Source organism: Grus americana, chromosome 18, assembly GCF_028858705.1.
Source record: "Grus americana isolate bGruAme1 chromosome 18, bGruAme1.mat, whole genome shotgun sequence".
NCBI lineage: Eukaryota > Metazoa > Chordata > Aves > Gruiformes > Gruidae > Grus > Grus americana.
The window spans coordinates 1,251,011-1,268,767 of record NC_072869.1 but is presented as its reverse complement, the minus strand read 5'-3'; the positions used below and the strand labels follow the sequence as shown (position 1 = coordinate 1,268,767).

Sequence of the window (17,757 nt, the reverse complement as noted above, 5' to 3'; positions counted from 1 at the left end):
ACCTGATGTCAAAAAGTACATTCCACGTGCTTTCCAAGTCTGTAAATACCCCAAATCCTGTGTAATTGGTGCTCCTGGCTTTCTATGAACTGAGCTCTAGCAGCAGCGCTGAAATATGACAGGCGCTGCATTTAGTTTTGTTTGTTTAACTTTTCTTTTAGACAGTGTGATGCTCTAACCTTCTTCCTGCTTTTACTCTGTAAACACTGCGTTGCTTTAATTATCAGCACAGAGAGCTCCAAGAACAATAATCTCCGATGCGCTGCCTGGCCTGGTGCCACTGGTGTTTCACTGGAACAAATGGTCATTCATTTTGCAACACTTTTGAACCAAAATGTTTACATCACACGTTTAGCTCCACGTGGTGGGGTGGGGAGAGCAGGAATATTTTTGCAACACTTAGTTATGAGTGTTCCGAAATCTCTTGGCATTAGCAATATAAATTGTGGAATAGCAGCGACTGTTTATGCTCCATAGGGGGAAGGTGTCAGGGATTCTTTGCTGCTGGGCTGAGGCAGGGAACGTGTTTGAGTTGGGTTTTTCTCTCTCTGCAGAAGGTTTCCTTAAATAATTTACCCTTTTCTACAGTCAGGTCTTGCCTACCTATGATAGCTTGGATGAGCCGTCTGTTAAAATCATGAGCTCCATATTTGCTTCTTCCCTAAACGTGGTCACCACCTTTTACATTACGGTAAGAAACTTCCCCTTCTCTTTCCTTGCCAGAAGTCACGCTCTGGAGGGGCAACAGGGAGGATGATTTGTCTTCAGTTGGGGCTGGTTTCTGCTTATCTGTATTTATTCTGAAAGATAAGTCCTTTTGCTGAAAGGAAAGTTAGATGGGAGATGATGAACCGAACAGCGCAGGAGGCATTTGGAGAGTCCAAATTTTCAGTGTGGCACGTTTCCTTGGGTGGAGGCAGAGCGGAGACCCAGCTCTTCCACGCGCATCAGCCTGCTCTCTGCCTTCCAGGGCCCAGCCTGGAGCTGGAGGTGCTGCCCAGAGTTTAGGAGAGCTGCTTTCAGCCTGTTGCAGTTGGGAAGATGTGAAGGAAGTTATGCCTCATAAAGCACCAGTTAATAAAATGGAGTTAATAATTCCTGAGAACAGCCTTGCCCTGTGAGCTAGGCTGCTGCAGGGAATGGTTACAGTCCCTCCTTCGTTGGAAGGGGCCGGTCCGTGGGCCTGGCAGCAAGCAGGGTGTCACTGCTCTGCGTCACGGGCAGTGGCAGCTTTCCCTCGCTGCAACGTCCTCCATGAAAGCCCCCGGTATTTAGTGAGAAACTTGCCTCTGATTTTAGGAAGGTCCCGCTCCTCGCTAACCACCTGTCTGAACTTTTGGGGGTGCTGCAGCGAGGGCTGCTGGCGGGTTGCCCGTGGAGGTGGCCACACGCTCCCTCCTCGGCTGGCCGGTCCTGACTCACGGGAGGTCGCTGACCTCCAGCCTTTTGTAAAGAGCAGATGGGGATGGGCTTTGGGGTCAAACCCCATCCGCTCACCTCCCCTCCTGCCGGACAGGTGGGCTTCTTTGGCTACGTGAGTTACACTGAAGCCATTGCTGGGAACGTCCTAATGAACTTCCCTTCCAACCTTGTGACGGAGATGATTCGAGTGGGATTCATGATGTCGGTAGCTGTGGGGTTTCCGATGATGATTCTCCCGTGCAGACAGGCGCTGAACACCCTTCTCTTTGAGCAGCAGGTAAGATCCTCTTGTGTGGCCAGGAGCAGCTGGCTGCCTTGGTGTGCACCTTTGAAACTTGCTTTCTGAAGGGCTACTGCAAGTCTTTGGCTTCTGCTGCTGCCTGCCGACCTGGGCTACAAACGTGCCTTGGTTCTGTGAGACTCCGTTGACAGCCGCACGTTTCTGACTCGTGGTAGGTACTCGTTATCCAGAGGGACAAACCCTCAACGGACAGTGAAATCGTAAGTGCCTGGTGTGTGGTAACGGTGCAGCAGGAGGCCCGTGTAAATCCTGCTCTGCAGAATGGTTAATCTCTGGTACTTTGAGGTTCTTGTCCTCTCTGCAGAGGAATTTTGTGGGCGGAAGCGCTGGAGTTGCGTGCTCGAAGCCTGCTATTGCTCTGTTGCGCCCCAAGTCCCGTGGCTGCTGCTCTCCTGCTCAGCTGGGGATTTCGGCTCTTGTGCAGAAGTGTTACACAGTTCAGAGCCGAGTGGTTCTCCCCCTCAGAAAGAGGGAGAAATGTGCTTTGGGAAACAGAGGACCCTCCTTATTTCCTGCTGCTCCAGCTGGCATCCTTTTGCTGGCCAACTCGATCTTGCTTTGCATTTAGCTCAAGCTTCTGTTCCTGGCCTCAGAGCCCAGCCCAGCCTCATTTCTTCTTGCTTCTGTGTGTGCCTGCTCATTTCTGCTCTTTTATTATTATTCTCATCCTTCCACCTTTCTCAGTAGCCCCCTGAGCAGCCTTCTCCCCTCCGGGTTCAGCTGTCCCCTTCCTCCAGTGCCTCCCCGGGATGTTTGGTGCTGGTCTGGTGCAGAAGCACACGGTGGAATACAGCCCTCTCCCACACGTTCACCTTTCCCAGGGTCAGATCTTCAGACAGCCTTTGTGACTATAGTTGGTCTGTCTGATTTAGACTGTAAGTCCCTTGTGGCAGTAGCGTGTTCTCCTCTGTGTATTGTACGGCACTAAGCATGCCGATGGTATTCAGTAAATAACAGTAAGAGATTGTGGGAATGTTCTGAGGCCTTTGTGTATCTGCATAAATAGAAACCTCTTAGGGCAGGAAATAAAACTTGAGCAATTTATAGCTCTAAATCCTGCCACTTCTGCCTGTGAGAAGCCCCCGGCTCTTTTCTCACGTCGAGAGGGCCTGAGGATGGGGGAAGATGATTGGTGAAAGCCAGCGGGCGCAGAGGAGTAAGCAATGGAAACACTTGGGGAGACTTTGGTTCTTGCCTGGGCTCTGCTCGTTGCTCTTTGGGCTCAACCTGTCACTTTGCTTTCCTCTCCCATCTGTGTGGCCAGGAGAGCGGGGACCCGCTGGTTCTCCTGGGCATGTGGGTTCGCTGGAGCCTCTGCTTTCCGCAGCTCCTGCTGGGAGCATGGGGATGGGATGGGAGGCGGAGGGCATCTGGAAACCCTCCGGTATCAGCAGCTCCCCAGCAGCACCGATCATCCTCTCTGACATCTCGATGGGATATCTTCCGTCAAGTCGGAGGAGTCGGTGCACGTGTTGTAGCCCTGCTCCCAGAGGTGTTAGGGGGCACCTTGCTGTAGCAAAGCCAGAGCTCTTCCCCCCATAACCGTTCTCCTCCTGCCTTCTCAGCTGTGCCTCTTTCTCATGCCCTTGGCCTTGGGGCCGCTCGCTGAGCCTGGGCGGCTGCAGCACTGGTACAGCGATTCGGATACAGCTGTACAGTTCACATCTGGGGCAGGAGGGAAACAGCAGCTTTGGCTCTCTGCCCCCTGTCACTCTTGTTTTGAAAGCTCAAATGCAGTTGTGTATTAAAACTGCTCAACCACATCTAACTGCCCCCCCCCCCAGCATTCACCTCTGCGGAGACCAGAGTGTGGAGGTGACGAAGCTGCTGGAGCCTGCTGGGGTGACTGCTCGGGAGCTGTGGGGTTCTGACGCAGGAGCTAAACTCATTCTCCCCCTCCTGCCCTTTCTCTTCCAGCAAAAAGACGGCACCTTCGCTGCTGGGGGTTACATGCCCCCGCTTCGGTTCAAAGCCCTGACCCTGGCTGTTGTGTTTGGAACCATGGTAGGAGGCATCATGATCCCCAACGGTGAGTGAGGCGTCGGGGGCAAGGGCTGGTTGCTTGGCTGTTCTCTCTGGTCTCTTTTATTTGCTTTTCTGGGTGGGATGGCTGGGCTCACGCCCCAGCCTGCCCGGGGGCTCAGCCAGCCGCTGCGTGCTGCTGCTAGAAGAGTGGCCTTTGCTGATTTCTCTTCTTCTTTTTTGCCAGTGGAAACGGTCCTGGGCCTGACAGGTGCTACGATGGGAAGCCTCATTTGTTTTATCTGCCCAGCTCTTATTTACAAGAAGATCCACAAGAATGCACTTTGTTCACAGGTCAGTGCTGATGCTGCTTGACATCCCCCTAAGCCCTCTGCAGAGCCTGGGAACGTAGTTAATTTGGCTGAGGCAGAGAAACTGCTCCTCCAGCCTCCCCCTCCAGTCTGCCCGGTACAGGTGGGAGCTGTTCTGGTCGGCTGCTCTGGGCAGCATTGCTTACGGGCGCACAGACAGCAACAGGGGAGCTGCTGCCCCAGTGCGTGGCCTGCCCCGCGCTGGAACACCGGCTCTTTTTGTCCCTCCGGCAGCAAGCAAAGCACTTCATTCAGTGCATAAAATGCTGCTTCCAGTCCACCTTCTGGTGGGCTTCAGGTTCTGTATCCGCAGAGTGGGAAATCCAGGCAGCCTATAAAACCTTAACGGGCCTTTACATCCCAACCTGCCTGGGCTGGGTAAAATAAACACGGTTTCTCAGCGATGCGGTTCTTGCTGCTGACCCTCAGCTTTCTGGTTTCAACCAAAATAATAATAAAATGGAACACACACATAGAGGTGTTGCTTCAGGAATTGATTTTTAAAAAATTGGGGTCGTTCAGAGGCTGTTAGAAGTTTAGCTTTTCCTTTTGCTCCAGTTTGAATTGGCCTCCTCGGGGACTGAAACAAAGTGGCTCTTTGCTGGGCTCGATCTCTCTGGTTCTACAAATCCCAGGCTTTTGTGGGCCTGAAGTTAACGTGTTTTGTTTTTTCCTAACAATAACTTAATCCAGTGCCTTTGAGCAGGCCTCTGCCCCAGCGTTACCAGTCACGACAGCGCTGGGCTGGGAATAAGGTTTTCGGTAAACTGCGGAGTCAGCAGGGGGAGAGCACGACATTTTTGTGGGTCCTACAGAACTAATGGCTTTTTCTGTGTTTAATGACTTGTGGGTTTGCAAATGTACGTGAAGTTTTTAAGCAGGGTGTATTTTTTTTCTTTCCCCGTGCTTTCTCTGACACAAGGAAATAGTCCAACTTTCCAGCTTTCACTCTGAATTCTGACACTTTGGTCCTAACTTCTTTGACTGAAACCCCAAGCAGGAGTCTGAATGCCAGCCTGGATTTTTCAGGGAAACAAAGAGCACTTTCAAGAATTGCTTTCTATTCCGGCCAAGCCAGAACGTTTCTCTGCAGTGCCTTCAAACTGCACTTAGGATGTGCTGAGCTCTTAGACCGACTGCCTAGAGGCGACTGTCAGCTGCCCGGGGTTGAACATTGGGGCCCTCACAATGCTTGACCTGAAACGCTGGTCACAAGGCCAGTGAAGATGTTTGTCCTGCAGAAATCCCCACAAAGGAATAAGGGCTTATCTGAGGCATCAGCCCCCAGGTTACCCTGGCATTTCAAGGGGCTGGTAGCAAGCTGTCCAGCCTTCTCTTGAATGATCCATTGCCTGTCAAGTTTGCATACTTGCTTTGACCGATGCTGCGGCGAGGGCACACCTGCCTTCGGAAAGGCGCTAGGCTGCGGAGCACCTCCCCGCCTCCGCTCTGGAGCCGAATTCTGAGCCCAACCTCCCCTCATTCCTCCAGGTCTTCTGCAAAGACTCATTTATTCTTTCCCTGAAGCTCCATCTTTGGTCTCCTCCTTCATTCCTGCCTGCTTTGATCAGGCTCTCCACTCCATCAAAATATACACCTGTGAAAAGTGGTAGTGGAGGGGGAGAAGGAGCCAGCCCTGGGTGTAGCCGTCCCTCCCCGCTTCTCTCTTTCTAAACAGTGTACGTGTCTGTCTGCCCTCCCTCTGTCATCCTTAGCTTTCTTCCAAAGCGTCAGACCTTCTCACCTCCAGCTCTTAGGCTTGCTCGAATTATCTTGACTCTTGCAGTGCTGCTGCCGAGAACTGGCTGCTTTTATCGGGCCACCTCTGGCAGCCAGCAAATCCCTGTCCCGTGGTGGGCAGCTCAGGGGCTGGCGTGATAGGAAGTGCAGATTTACCATGGTAAAGGTAGTGTGGGCTGAGACTACAAAACGGGGGAGTTGTGTTAAAAGTGCTGAAGAGGTTTCCAGGGGAGGAATATGGGCAGTTCCAGATGTTTGCTGGCCAGCAAAGAGCACCGGCGGCTCCTGCCAGCGAGTTGTTAATTATCGCAGCCGCTGGCAGCCAGCCGGGCTGGGGACAGCAGCTTGGGCTGGGCTGGGGGGGCTTGGTGGAAAGGCTTGCTGGGTTGGAACGACGATCGGGTAACAGTTAAAAAGCTTGAAGTCAGGCATGCAGAGCTGTGAATGAACTGGGGAGAGCGTTCCCTTTCTTGTGGTTAAGCATCAGGCATGTTCCTGTAAAGGTGCGGGTCCGTGTCCTGCTGCCCGCCGGGAGCCTTGAGCCGGGGGACGGAGTGAGGTTTGGCAGAGTGCTGCTGAAGGTCGCGTTCAGGTCTGTAAACAGAGTGTTTAACTTCTAACAGGAAGGTGTTGGCTTCCCAGTGTTGACACAAGCCCGTCCGAGAGGCCCCTCCTAGGGAGGCTGGAGTTGCTGCTGTCCCAGTTGGGGAAGAGGAGCTGCGGAGAGGCTGCTGGAGGTCAGGAAATGACCCCTCGGTCTCGCTCCTGTGCGGATGGAAAAGAGATTCCCCTCTGCCCTCCCCTGGTAGCACAGCGGCCAGCACACCTTCACTGCAGGCGCTTTTGGTTGGTACAGCCCTTCAAACACGGCATCTCTGTCGCAGCGCAGCGGAGGAACCCGGCGCTGACCGGGGCTCTGCATTCCTTCGCCATGACTCTGGCCCTCCAAGTGCTCAGTGTCCAAAACAGCACAGTTTGGAGGATGTCGTCACTCTACACAAATGCAGGGTTTGTTTTTTTTTTCTTTTGCTTCCCGCTGGTGGCTCAGGCGTGGTTAGAGGAGATGGTCTGAGCTAATGACGCTCCTGTACAAAGTTCGGGTTATCTTCTGGGAGGAAGGACGGCCGAGGGAAAGCAACCGGCAGAGGAAACGGCCACGTAAACTTCCTCTCCTGAATTCCCACCCGTGCTCGGAGCACTCCTCTCGGGAGACAGGCCCTTGCCTTGCTGACCTGCCTGTTGGCTGCAGGCAGAGGGGCTTGCACGTCCTCTTGCCCCGTCCATGTTGAGAGGCGCTTCTGGGGAAGGGTCTCTGCTCCAGCAGGTTTGCTTTTCAGAGGCAGGGAGATCCTTCCTGTGGGACCAGGCACTGGCTTATAACCACTCTGCAGTGTTGTCCCTTTCCTTGCTCCAGGTTCTCAGCCCTTCAGCTGGACGCAGTGGGGGTAGGTGGCTCCTCTGCCTGTGTTTGGTTCCTCAAGCCACCGGGTCCTTGCACCTTGTGTTCCTCTTCCTTCGATTGCCAGATCAGCCCTGGTGTCCCCTGAGTACAAACTGCCTGGTTTTCCGTGTCAGAAGAATATCAAATTGTGGACCTGTCCGTTCTGGCCTTTGGTTGCGGCCGGGGCAGGTGAGGAGGAGACGTGCTGGCGGGGGGAGCTGAAGGCGAGGGGCTGCTGCTGGTTCATGGACAGCCCAGCCTGCAGACTCTTCACGGGCTGCCACGTGTGCCCGTACCCGCTGCTCTGGGAAGCTCACAGATGAACTCCAAATGTTAAACAAAGGGGTTTGAATCCAAGGCATTCAAGCTTGCAGTTCCCCACTAAGATAAGAAACAACAAAAATCCTTTTAAAACGTGTAACGTTTTCAGCCGTTTCCTACAGTTCCCTTCTCTCCCACGTTGCTCCTGGTTCCTGTGGCACCAGAATAGATCCTCTTTGTGGAAACGCTCTTCCTCTCCACTGTTGTTTCTGGAAGACGCCAGAACGACCTTCCAGTTGCAAAGTGCATTTCTGCCGGGGCTGTAGATTGTGTGAGGGAGGAAGTGGACGAGCTCCAAGCCGAGGGCAGCAGTGGCAGGGACCTGCTGACTCCACTTTTGGCCCAAGCGGGATGGCAGGATATCTGCTCTTTGTGCACCCACACGGCTAGGCAAGGAGCAGATTTTACTTCTGTTTCCTTTGCAGCGTCTCTAAGGTCTGGCCTCTGCTCCCTGGCCACGCTGCTCGTCCCTTGTCCAGCGCTGCTTCGCGTCCCGACAACCTTTTTCCTTCTGAAGGCGTCTGTCTGTCTGTCTGCAGGGCTGTGCTGAGAACGGGGTCCTCTGGGCCCGATGCTCTGACCACCCTGGCCTGCGTTTCTGGGCAATCTCCCTCGGCATGAGGAAGGAGAGGAAAACTTTAAGCTGCCCTTCCTGCCCTGGGGGTGCCAACGTTTTAACTTACCCTTTCAATTTCACTTTTCCCCTTTATTTTCAGCTTTCTCCCTCCGGCAGCTCCCAGTTGTAGCAGTGGTCCCCTGTAGCTGTTCCTGGGTTTTCTCCCACTGAGCAGCATCCTTTCAATGCGCTTTTTGTTAATTGGGATGTGCGTGCCGCGGGGTGAGGATTCTGGGGGAAGAGGAGGAGTTCCGCAAGACGTGGTCCCCTCGTGAGCTGGTATCACACCGCTGCTCTGAGCGTTGCACCCCTCTGCAAAGGGGCCAGGCAGCTCGCGTGGTTCCTACTGCACAGCAACAAGATCGTGTACCAAAGCAGCATTTTTCCTTTGCAGATTGAGACTTTCTTACGATTGCCTCATGAAGCATGCGTAGCGAGTTGTTCTTGTTAGACGTGTGGTGGAAGAAGCGGTGTCCTCTCCCAGCAGCCTGCAGTCAGCACGCAGGCAGCAGGGCTGGGGATGGGACCTGGCAAAAAGCAGAGGAGAACCAGCGGTGGGCTGCTCACGAGCTCTGAGCATTGTGCAGGGCAGCCGCGAGCTGCAGAGAAAGGATACGGTTGGCAGAATTGCCCTGGATCCTTTGCTGCCGTATGCAGAGCTGCAGAAATAAGCTAGATCTCTGGCATTTCAGAGACCAGAAAAAAAAAAAGAGGGGAAGAATTGCTGCATCATAAATACCAATTTGCCGCAAACTTTCAGCTTCCCAGCATTGCAGAGGCGTTTTCTGTTTTGCATATGATGGTTCCTGTTGCTCCCGTGGTCCGTTGTGAAAAGGAGCTGGTGGGGACACCCGTGTTTCTAGCGGAGGGTGCCGCTTCTTCGCCTGCTTCCTTCAGCACAAACTCTTGCAGGCTTTCGTTCGCCATGCCGTTGACACATTGACATGCAAGGCAAGGCTCCCTGAGAAGCCCTTACTGTTACAATTGCAACGATTAACTAGGTAAAAATAATAGATTAGAGTTTAATTAAATCTCCCCGGTCAGTGTTGTCGGCTAGCAATCTATCCGCTTGGCTCCTTGTGCTTGTACCGCTCTCGCCTGGAGGAGCAGGCAGGCGTTTGGCAGCCCTGGCACCGAACATGGCAGAGGTTCCTCTGCCCCTGCTGCTGTTGCGTCGTCTTGCTTGTCCTTCTCAAGTTACCCCACGGTTTGCTAGCGCTCCCAGAGATTTTTTTTTGTGTGTGCGCAAAGGCAGAGAGTTTTTTCGTTCTTCCTTAAGGCTCGTGTGAAATCAGATCCTTTTAGATCAATTTATCCTTAGATAATAAGCTGTAGAAATGTTCTTTTTGGTGCAGGTCACTTTCTCCTTTTTGAGTTTGAGAAATTCATAGAGTCCTTCCCTCCACAGGATCCAGATTCTGTCTTTCTATTTCTATTCTATTTCGTCCTAGCTTTCTGGAAATCAGTTACTTCTTAGCAGCCTCTCGAGCACTGGCCACCAGGACTTGTGTGTGGACATCTTATTCTTGCACTCAAAAATAAGAATTTTTAAACAGCTCCCTAGAAACCTTTCTGGGCTGTAAACAGGTCAGGCACCTCTGTTCTCAGCCGGACCTGATTTCATGGTGTTCAAATGTAGCTGCTGGAAATACCGGGGATTGAGTCTTTGCAGCTGGACTCTTGTCTGCCACGTGCATTTTTCTGTCCTTACATCCTGTCCGCTGCTGTTGAGCCTTTCTGACATAGGAGTTGCCTTTTCAGCAGCTTCCAGCATCTGAAACTCTCATTCGTATGTCTCTACGTCCAAATACAAACCTCAGCCCCAAGCTACTGTTCTGTTTTTTTTTTCTTTTTTCACCTCTTAAATTTCTCCCCTCTTCTCTCTCTCATTGACATGTGTAATTGTACTGAGCTTTGAATTGTTTGGAGACACTGTTTGCGTGGAGGGTGCTGTACAGGGCAGTCCCGTTTGTTTTGCTGTGCTAACTGAAGCTCTGGCACATTGTGCAGATTATACTGTGGATCGGCCTGGGAATACTGGTTATTAGTACGTATACCACCTTGTCTGCAACGGAGGATGCCCCAGTGAAGACAGAAGCAATGGGCTTGGAGCACCTGGACAGAGAGGAGAACAGAATTGACCAGGATTCGGTCAAAATCCCAGGTATGTGTCTGCTTGAGTTGTGCTTCCCAGCCCTGCTCCCAGCTCCACCTCTTAAAAAAAGATAGATAGATATAGATATATATAGATATCTTTTTTTTAAGTGTGGTGGAAGCAGGGTCATTTCCAGGCAGCTCGGTGCATCGTCACAGCATCCTGGGGACTTTTCCCATGAAAGGCTGCAGTTTTGCCTTCTGGAAAAGCCTGGAGTGAGCTCCGGTGGTGCCTGGTGGGAGTTGTTCTTTGGGGAAAGGAAAGGAAAGGTAGAGTGTGGGGGCTTGGGTCCCCCGTACAGGCAGAGCATGGATCTCCCCGTTCGGGGTAATAAATGCAGCTCTGTGAGCACAGCCGAGCGATGGCTCCGCGCTGGCCACCTGTATGAGGGGTGTGAGTGGCCAAACAGGGCTGCTTTCACCAGTTCTGCCAGCGCATTGTCCGCGCTTCCAATAACAAGCCATTCATTGCGCTCAGAGGTATGTAAATTTATGGGCGCTGACTTTTTTTGGTTGGGAGGATACAAATTTGGATTCGGTTTTAGCTCTGACAAAGCCTGTGATTATGCCTCAGCTTTGTTTACTGGTTCACGTTATTTATTATTTGTTTACTGTGGCCGTTGATAGAATTACGGCCGATCCCTCCCTTCCCCAGCTGCAGGCTTGCCTTGCAAGGCCATCGCTAGCAGGTGTCGCCTGACCCTGCGCTGCCCCTCTTCTGTGGCTGTGTCCTGTTTCTTTATTTTATTTTTCTTTGGTTCTACTCGTGCTTTTTTTTTTTTTTTTTGGTGTGTGGGGTTTTTTTTTGTTCTTTGGAGGCCTTGAAATATCCTCGCAGAGATTGAGAACGGAAGCGAGAAAGGGGCTTGTCTCTTCTGGAGATTATCCTCCCTCCTGGTTGTTGGCTGTGTTCCTGCCGAGCAGCTTTGAGTGTCTCCGAGACACCGGTGCTGCCGCCGATAACATTCACTCCTGGGTTGCTCCGTCCCTGGCAGTGGTGGGGTTTTATGTGTTCATGCTTGCGGTTCACCCAAGGCGTGCATGCCTTCTCAGGCACTAGGATACCCGTGAACTCTGAGCAAAAGATGCTCTCAATCCCTTAATCGTGCACACTCAGCAGGGCTGGGAGGAGGGATGCGATTGAATTCTTCAGTCTCGGTTAATTTTGGAGCAGTAATGGCCAAAGAACAGCTGCACGTTTCAGGAGGAGTCGCTAATGACACGTGTTCTTGTGACTGGGAAAATAAAAAAAGTCCCATAAAAGATGGTGTCCGCTGGAGTTTGCTAAATCTCTTCTCCACTTCTTCTCCGCGTGAAGCGGGGCGGTAGAGCAGGACGCCTGCGTGTAATCACTGCCAAGTGCAGCGACTCGTCGGTCGCCCCGCCGTACCCACTGCGTGTGCCCGGAGCTCGTCAGCATCAGCCCTTATTGTGTGGTACTTGCTGCTGGATTAAATAATCCTACCTGGGAGGAAGGCGGTTTTAGTGCTCTTGGTTCGTAAACTTCCCGGGGAGGAGCTGTAAGGCTCCTAACGCGCCGACCAGCGTCTGCCCGGGGAAAGCTCAGCTGCCCTCCGGGTCCAGCGCGGTCCCTTTCGTCCCGGGGGGGGCTGCTGGCTCTGCCCCGGGAGCGGAGCCTGGCCTGGGTGCTCCGTCCCCTGGGATGGGGCTGGGGGAGATGGAGCTCGGCAGGGGAAGGGGGACGAGGACCTTGCAGGGTGGCCGGCACCAGGGGAACGGCGGCGGGTGGACGTGGGGCCGCCCCGGGAGAGCCACGGTCCCGCTGTGCCGCCGTGAACCGCCCCGCGCCTTGGATCCGTGCCTCCCTGCGCTTCTGCAGGATGTCGGCTTGACTAGCAATGAGAGGCATTAAATGGTGCCCTTCTTCCCCCCGCCGCGGCCCCCCCCCCGTCCTCACCCGGTTTGTTTTGCAGAGGCAGGAGCCTGCAGCCTGGAAAACACTGCAGCAGCTGCATCCTGTCATTCAAGGCGTGCGCAGGATGCGGGCTGCCCCGCATCACCTGGGTGCCCTCGTCGGCGCACATCTGGTTCGTATTCCTCGCACGGGGCTTCGGCAGAAACACACGGCTTCTCCCCGGGCACCAGCGGTGGGTGCTCGACCCCTTCCCCGGGCGGAGGGTGCCTCTGTGCCCCTTCCCTGTCCCCCCCCCCAGGCAAACCTGGGGGCTGCGCGGGGCCTTTTCCCAGTCCTGCCTTCACCATCTGACTTTTGCCTGTCAGCATGTGAGAGGAGTTTTATTGGCCTCTTTGATGTTGCAGAGACCAGAACTGTACAGACTTTCATTAAAACCCTGCCCTGTGGGCCCTGGGATTATGAATATTAGAACATTGCCCTTTTATGTGAACACATATTGACCAGCGAACTCTGAATAGTGTTTTTACTAACGACACCCAAGTGCCCATTACAGCCCCTGCCTGTATTGCTTGAGGTTTACTGTCAGCAGCTCTTCGCGAAAGGTATAAAACCCCTTTCAGAAACGTTCTGCCGCTCCATGCAGCGTGTGCGTGTATGTTAAAAGGTTGCTAAGCTGCCTGTGAAAGCTCATGAAGGCAATTATCCATTTAAAAAAAAAAAAAAAGCTAATTAGGCAATTTCTCTCTGTATTTGAAAGCACCCTAGAGGGTCTCATGGGGCGGATTAAGATTTTGTAATATTTTTCAGCTCCTTACTTGATCGTTGCTGCTTCATTTTCTTTCTCTGGCGTTGTGCAATATCGGGTAACAAAGACGCGATTCACGCTCCTTATGCAAGAGCGCCCTTTCCCCGGCGCTCCCGGGAGCCCGCGTGCTGGGCACCCTTCTCCATCCACCCCGCGTCCCCTCCTGGGTGGGGTGGTCCGCGTTACAGGGACTCGGGTGAAATTTGGGTCTGCGTTTGGCTTCTCCGCTGGCACGTGGCAGGGCACGATGCCGAGGGCTCCTCCGTCCCTGCGCCGTGGCCGTGCGTTTTCCCCCGAAAAAAGACCTGCCTGGCCGCGGGCTGCGTCCCTGCCGGCGTTATTAGCCAGAGCAGCCCCGAACGTGTGTGAGACGTGGATTATGCACAGCTCCTAATAGCTGCAGGAACAGCTTGACTCTGCTGCAGCTCTCCCTGGTGCTTTGTGCGAGCGAGCTTTTAATAGTGCCTGTGACACAGAAAAAGAACTATCAGCCTCTTGTAATTTGGGTTTGTTTTTACTGCTGGTGCGTCAGGAGACAACTGTGAACTAATTTCAGTGATGCCATTCGATAACCTTGTGAAATCTGTAACCATTTCGGGGGTGGGGGGGGGTGTCCTAGAGGTGCCACCGGGGCCGGGGGGGCTGCGCAGGGCTCCCCGGGGAGGGCTTGTCCCTGCCCCGCTCGGGGGTGTGGGGCTGCTCGGTACGTTTGGGAGCAGCGCTTTGCCCCCATCCCTCTGCCCCGCTTGTTCATCTTCGTTTGCCTTAGCACGAGCTCGCGGATCTCGTTCCATTTCACTGCGCCGAAGCGATTTAAGCAAGTCTGGAGCCGCACCGGCACGAGCGGGTCCCGAACCCCCCGTCCCTCGTCAGCCCTCGGCTGGTGCGGCACGGAGAGGGTGGTGTGTCCCTGGGGGTCCCCCGGTCCCTTTGTCGGAGCCCCCTCGGCTTGGGGCGGGGGCACGGCGGGGCCCGTCTTGCTGCCTCTGCCGAGAGCAGGGCGTGCGGACGCAGCTTTTGGCTACGGTCGTTGCTGCGGTGGACGAGAGCGATAGGAAAACCATGTGAGGAGGGATTTAATGCCTTTCTGGGACCATTGCTACTATCCGAACCAGGAGCGGGGAGGGAAGGGAAGCTTTTAGGTTGCTAATCATGAAATTTTATTGCAGCCTAGAGAGGCTGTTGGCAAACCACAACACATACGCGCGCGCGCACGCACAAATCGGTTGCAGAAAGCCCTGGCTTCCCTTCGCCGCCCCGTAAGCGTGAGAGAGGAGCTGGGGCGGCTCGGCAGGACCCACCGGCAGCAGGGGCTCAGCAAACCCTCCTGGTGCTGCCTGACGCCCAGGTCCTGTTGTTGTAAGCCAAAAAGCTTTTACAGCCTCTCAGCCCTTGCCTGTAAAGTCCAACGCCGCTCATAAAACATTAAGAGGCGCAGCATTACTGTAACGCTCTCCAAAGGGACCTGGAGGGCGACTAGACAGTTAGAGCGATTATTACACATCCTGAGCAAAATTGTTCTCTGCAAACCACATATAACCCCTTATAGATTTCCATGCAGCGTGAGAGGTCGTTAATTCACGCCCTGATGATGAACTTAATTTTGTTTCCTGCTGAGCAAATGACGGCTTAGAGGCAACTTTGTCTTACTATGGCGTGGAGACTTTTATTTTTTGTTTGTGTTTTGTTTGTGTTTTAGTCTTTGTCTTGCATTGCGTGCAGAACGCGGAACATGCGGCCGCCTCTTGATTTACGATCGATGCTTCTCCCGGCAGCGGGGCCACCCCCAGCCCCTCGGTCCTGTCCTGGCCCGGGGGGGTTTCACCTGCTGCAGGGTCCTCTGGCCAAACCCTGCCGTGCCTGCGGGGGTGGTTCTGGCTTTAACTCCTCCATTTCCCGCTTTCCCCCACTCCCCCCCCCGCCTTTTTTTTTTTTTTTTTTAATCCCTCTTGAACATCATCTTGCTGCCTCGGGTCGTCATTCCCTTCTGCCGTGGGAACGGCTCTACCCACGTCGCAGTTCTCTGGATCCTCTGGTTTCAGATGCGTCGCAGTCTTCTCCGAATGCAGCCATCTCCCAGCTTCATGAACCAATTAACGAAAAACTTTCCTCCAATAGAGTAAATAATTTTTTGCTGCGAGGCCAGAATTTAGCTGGGAACATCCGCAGCCGTGCCGAGCGTTCCCCTCCCCGGCCTCAGCCTCCCGCTTCCCAGGGCCCCCGTCCAGGGCTGGGCACTGGTTCCTGCAGTCCATTTTTCCTGAAAGGAGGAGCGTCCTGCCCTGACTTACTGAACCCTGGGAAGTCCCTCAATGGGGAGAGGGACCCTTGGGTACCAGACTCGAATTTCTCAGAAAATCCGAGTCCTTTTCCCCTCCCACCATCATTCCCAAACCAAAGAAACGTTGAAAGCCGGCCAGCCCCTGCGTACGTCCCTTCGACTGGGTGCGGAGCTCTGGGCCAGAGAGTCCAAGTTTCTGGACCGGCGCTGGGTCCTTCTGGCACGGATCCCTCTGGGCCAGGATTTTGTACTGATTTTGTGGGGTTTTTCACCACCCCCACCCCCCCCCCAACTTGGGTAAGGCCCACGCAGCTGAAGTTGTGGCAATCTCCTCTTTCCCATGAGTTCATCTTGTAATAAATCGCACCAGCCCTGCGGAGGGGGAGGAGAAAATTGAAAGATGTTTATAGAATTAATTCCCCAAAGGAAATCGCTTGGGGGAGGGCAAATGGGGGGAAGAGTTGGGAATATTTTTTTTGTTACAGAAGATAGATTTTTTTTTTTTTCTTTTTGAGTTTGTTGGATGGAAAAAAATCTGCAGAACAACTTCAGTGCTGGGAAACAATTAGGTTTCCTCCTCTGCTGCTCTTCTAAGGAAGAGTTCACTCCCTGTTTGTGCTGCGTGGGTTGTCTTCTGCCACCCCGGGGTCGGAAGGGACCGTTCCCATCCCGTGGGACGTGCCACGAATTCCACGTGGTTGCTCCAGCGCTGAGCCCAGTCACTGCTTTGACTGGGATGTGTCTTCCAGAAACATCCCGTGTCTTTGAGGGAGAGATGGGGGTCCCCCATCTCCCCCGGGAGTTTCCCCTAATGCCTGTTTAATTGCGCTCCCAAACCTTCGTGCCTGCTGCGGGGTCACGCAGCTCTCCTTCCTCCCCCCGTCCTCCTCATGGCGTTCAAAGGGCTGGGGAAAAACTCGTGCACAAAAAGGAGGAGAAAAAAATAAAAAAAAAAAGCTGTTTTGAGCTGCTTTGCAGCATGCAGCCAGCGCAGGCGTGCGATGGGGGGGCTGCGGCTGGACCCCATCTTGGTTTCTCCCGGTGCTCGGGGGTCCGGTGCGGGGGAGCCGGGAGGATGCTACCATCTGGCGGCACGGGCTCGCAGCCGCAGCCGGCTCCATCCCGGCCCTGCCTGGCCTGGGCTTCCGTGCCAGCAGCTCCATAAAAAAACCCTGTAGGGAAAACAAACAGGCGACCCCAGAACAAAAGCCCCAACTCCTCCGTACGAAGGCTGGAGGGAAAATAGCTGCTCGGCTTGTGCTGGTACAGGGGGTTGCAGCAGACAAAGCAATTGCCTTGGTCCTGCCGGCGCAGTGACGGTGCAGCCGTTTGTAACCTCGTGCAATTAACTGTCCTGCGTTTGCAGACCAGAACCCGGCCGTAGAGGAGGCGGAGGATGACCGCGATAAACCGAAGCTGCTGGATGAGAAGGAGGAGATGGAGCAGCCACAAATCAAGGTTCCCATGGAGGTACCCAAGAGGGAGGAGGAGAGGGGAAAGCCGGAGGAGAAAGTGCAGCTTGACCGTCCCGATCCAGGTAACGAGGACCCTGGGGAAGGGGTGTCACCTTTGGAGCTGGGAGGTGTACGTGTCGGGACTATTTCAGATAAAGATCCTGATCTCTGCTCGACACCTTGTGGACTGAAGGTGATCTAGGATTTGATGCTCTCAAGGCTCGTTAAAATCATTTAGGTTGGAAAAGACCTTTAAGATCATCGAGCCCAACCGTTAGGAAAGCAGCCTCCTGCCGAGGAAGGAAAGGCAGGGCTGAGGAAGGGCAGCAGGCAGCCGGCTCTGCTGCGAACCTGCTGCCTGCTACTTTCTCCCATCGGTCTCCAGCCCCCTAACCTGCCTGTCGTTCCCCCTAGGGATTGCCCTGCCCGTGGGGGAAGCGCATCGCCACGAGCCACCCGTCCCGCACGATGAAGTGGTCGTGGACATGGGCCGGGAGCGGGAGGAATCCGACGAGAACAAGCTTGCGCCCGGAGGAGCCAACGATCGTTTGCTCAAGCCGGTGCTGGAGGAGCCAGCCGTGCTGAATCCCCAAAAAGAGGCGCTTGGCCCGAAACAAGGGAAGGAAGCGATCGCTGAGAACCAACTGCGGGGAGGGACTGACGAACCCGTTAAGAATCTGAAGAACGTCCTGGAGGTGATGGTGCAGCAGGATGGCAGGCCGCCATACAAAGAGCTGGAGCCAGACAAACAAGTGCTGGAAGCCAAGGCGCAAGCTGCTGTGCCGGCCGGTGAGAAGAAAGCTGAGGCTGCAGGTGACAGGGAGAAATCAAAGCTTCAGCTGCCCAGGAAAGCAGAGGAGGCTGCGAAGTCCATGGAGAAGGAAGGCGAGCCTGGTAAGCTCCCTCCGCGGCGGCTCATCTGAACAAAACTCTCTTCTTGGCCTGTAATCCGCCCCGGCGACTGGGCAATTTGGTTATTCCTACCTACGTCCTTTTCATTCACGAGATTAGCG

At 54.1% G+C, this 17,757-nt stretch overlaps 1 protein-coding gene across 1 annotated transcript in view; it reads left to right on the top strand.

Annotated features, from left to right (window-relative positions):
* Positions 1 to 17,757, top strand: part of SLC38A10 (solute carrier family 38 member 10) — a 38,458-nt gene that overhangs the window by 13,448 nt on the left and 7,253 nt on the right. The window contains exons 7-13 of the mRNA XM_054846445.1: positions 589 to 691; positions 1,517 to 1,699; positions 3,641 to 3,752; positions 3,933 to 4,039; positions 10,185 to 10,338; positions 16,657 to 16,827; positions 17,159 to 17,638. Coding sequence (XP_054702420.1) covers positions 589 to 691; positions 1,517 to 1,699; positions 3,641 to 3,752; positions 3,933 to 4,039; positions 10,185 to 10,338; positions 16,657 to 16,827; positions 17,159 to 17,638 — 1,310 coding nt within the window. The remainder of the gene's footprint in view (positions 1 to 588; positions 692 to 1,516; positions 1,700 to 3,640; positions 3,753 to 3,932; positions 4,040 to 10,184; positions 10,339 to 16,656; positions 16,828 to 17,158; positions 17,639 to 17,757) is intronic.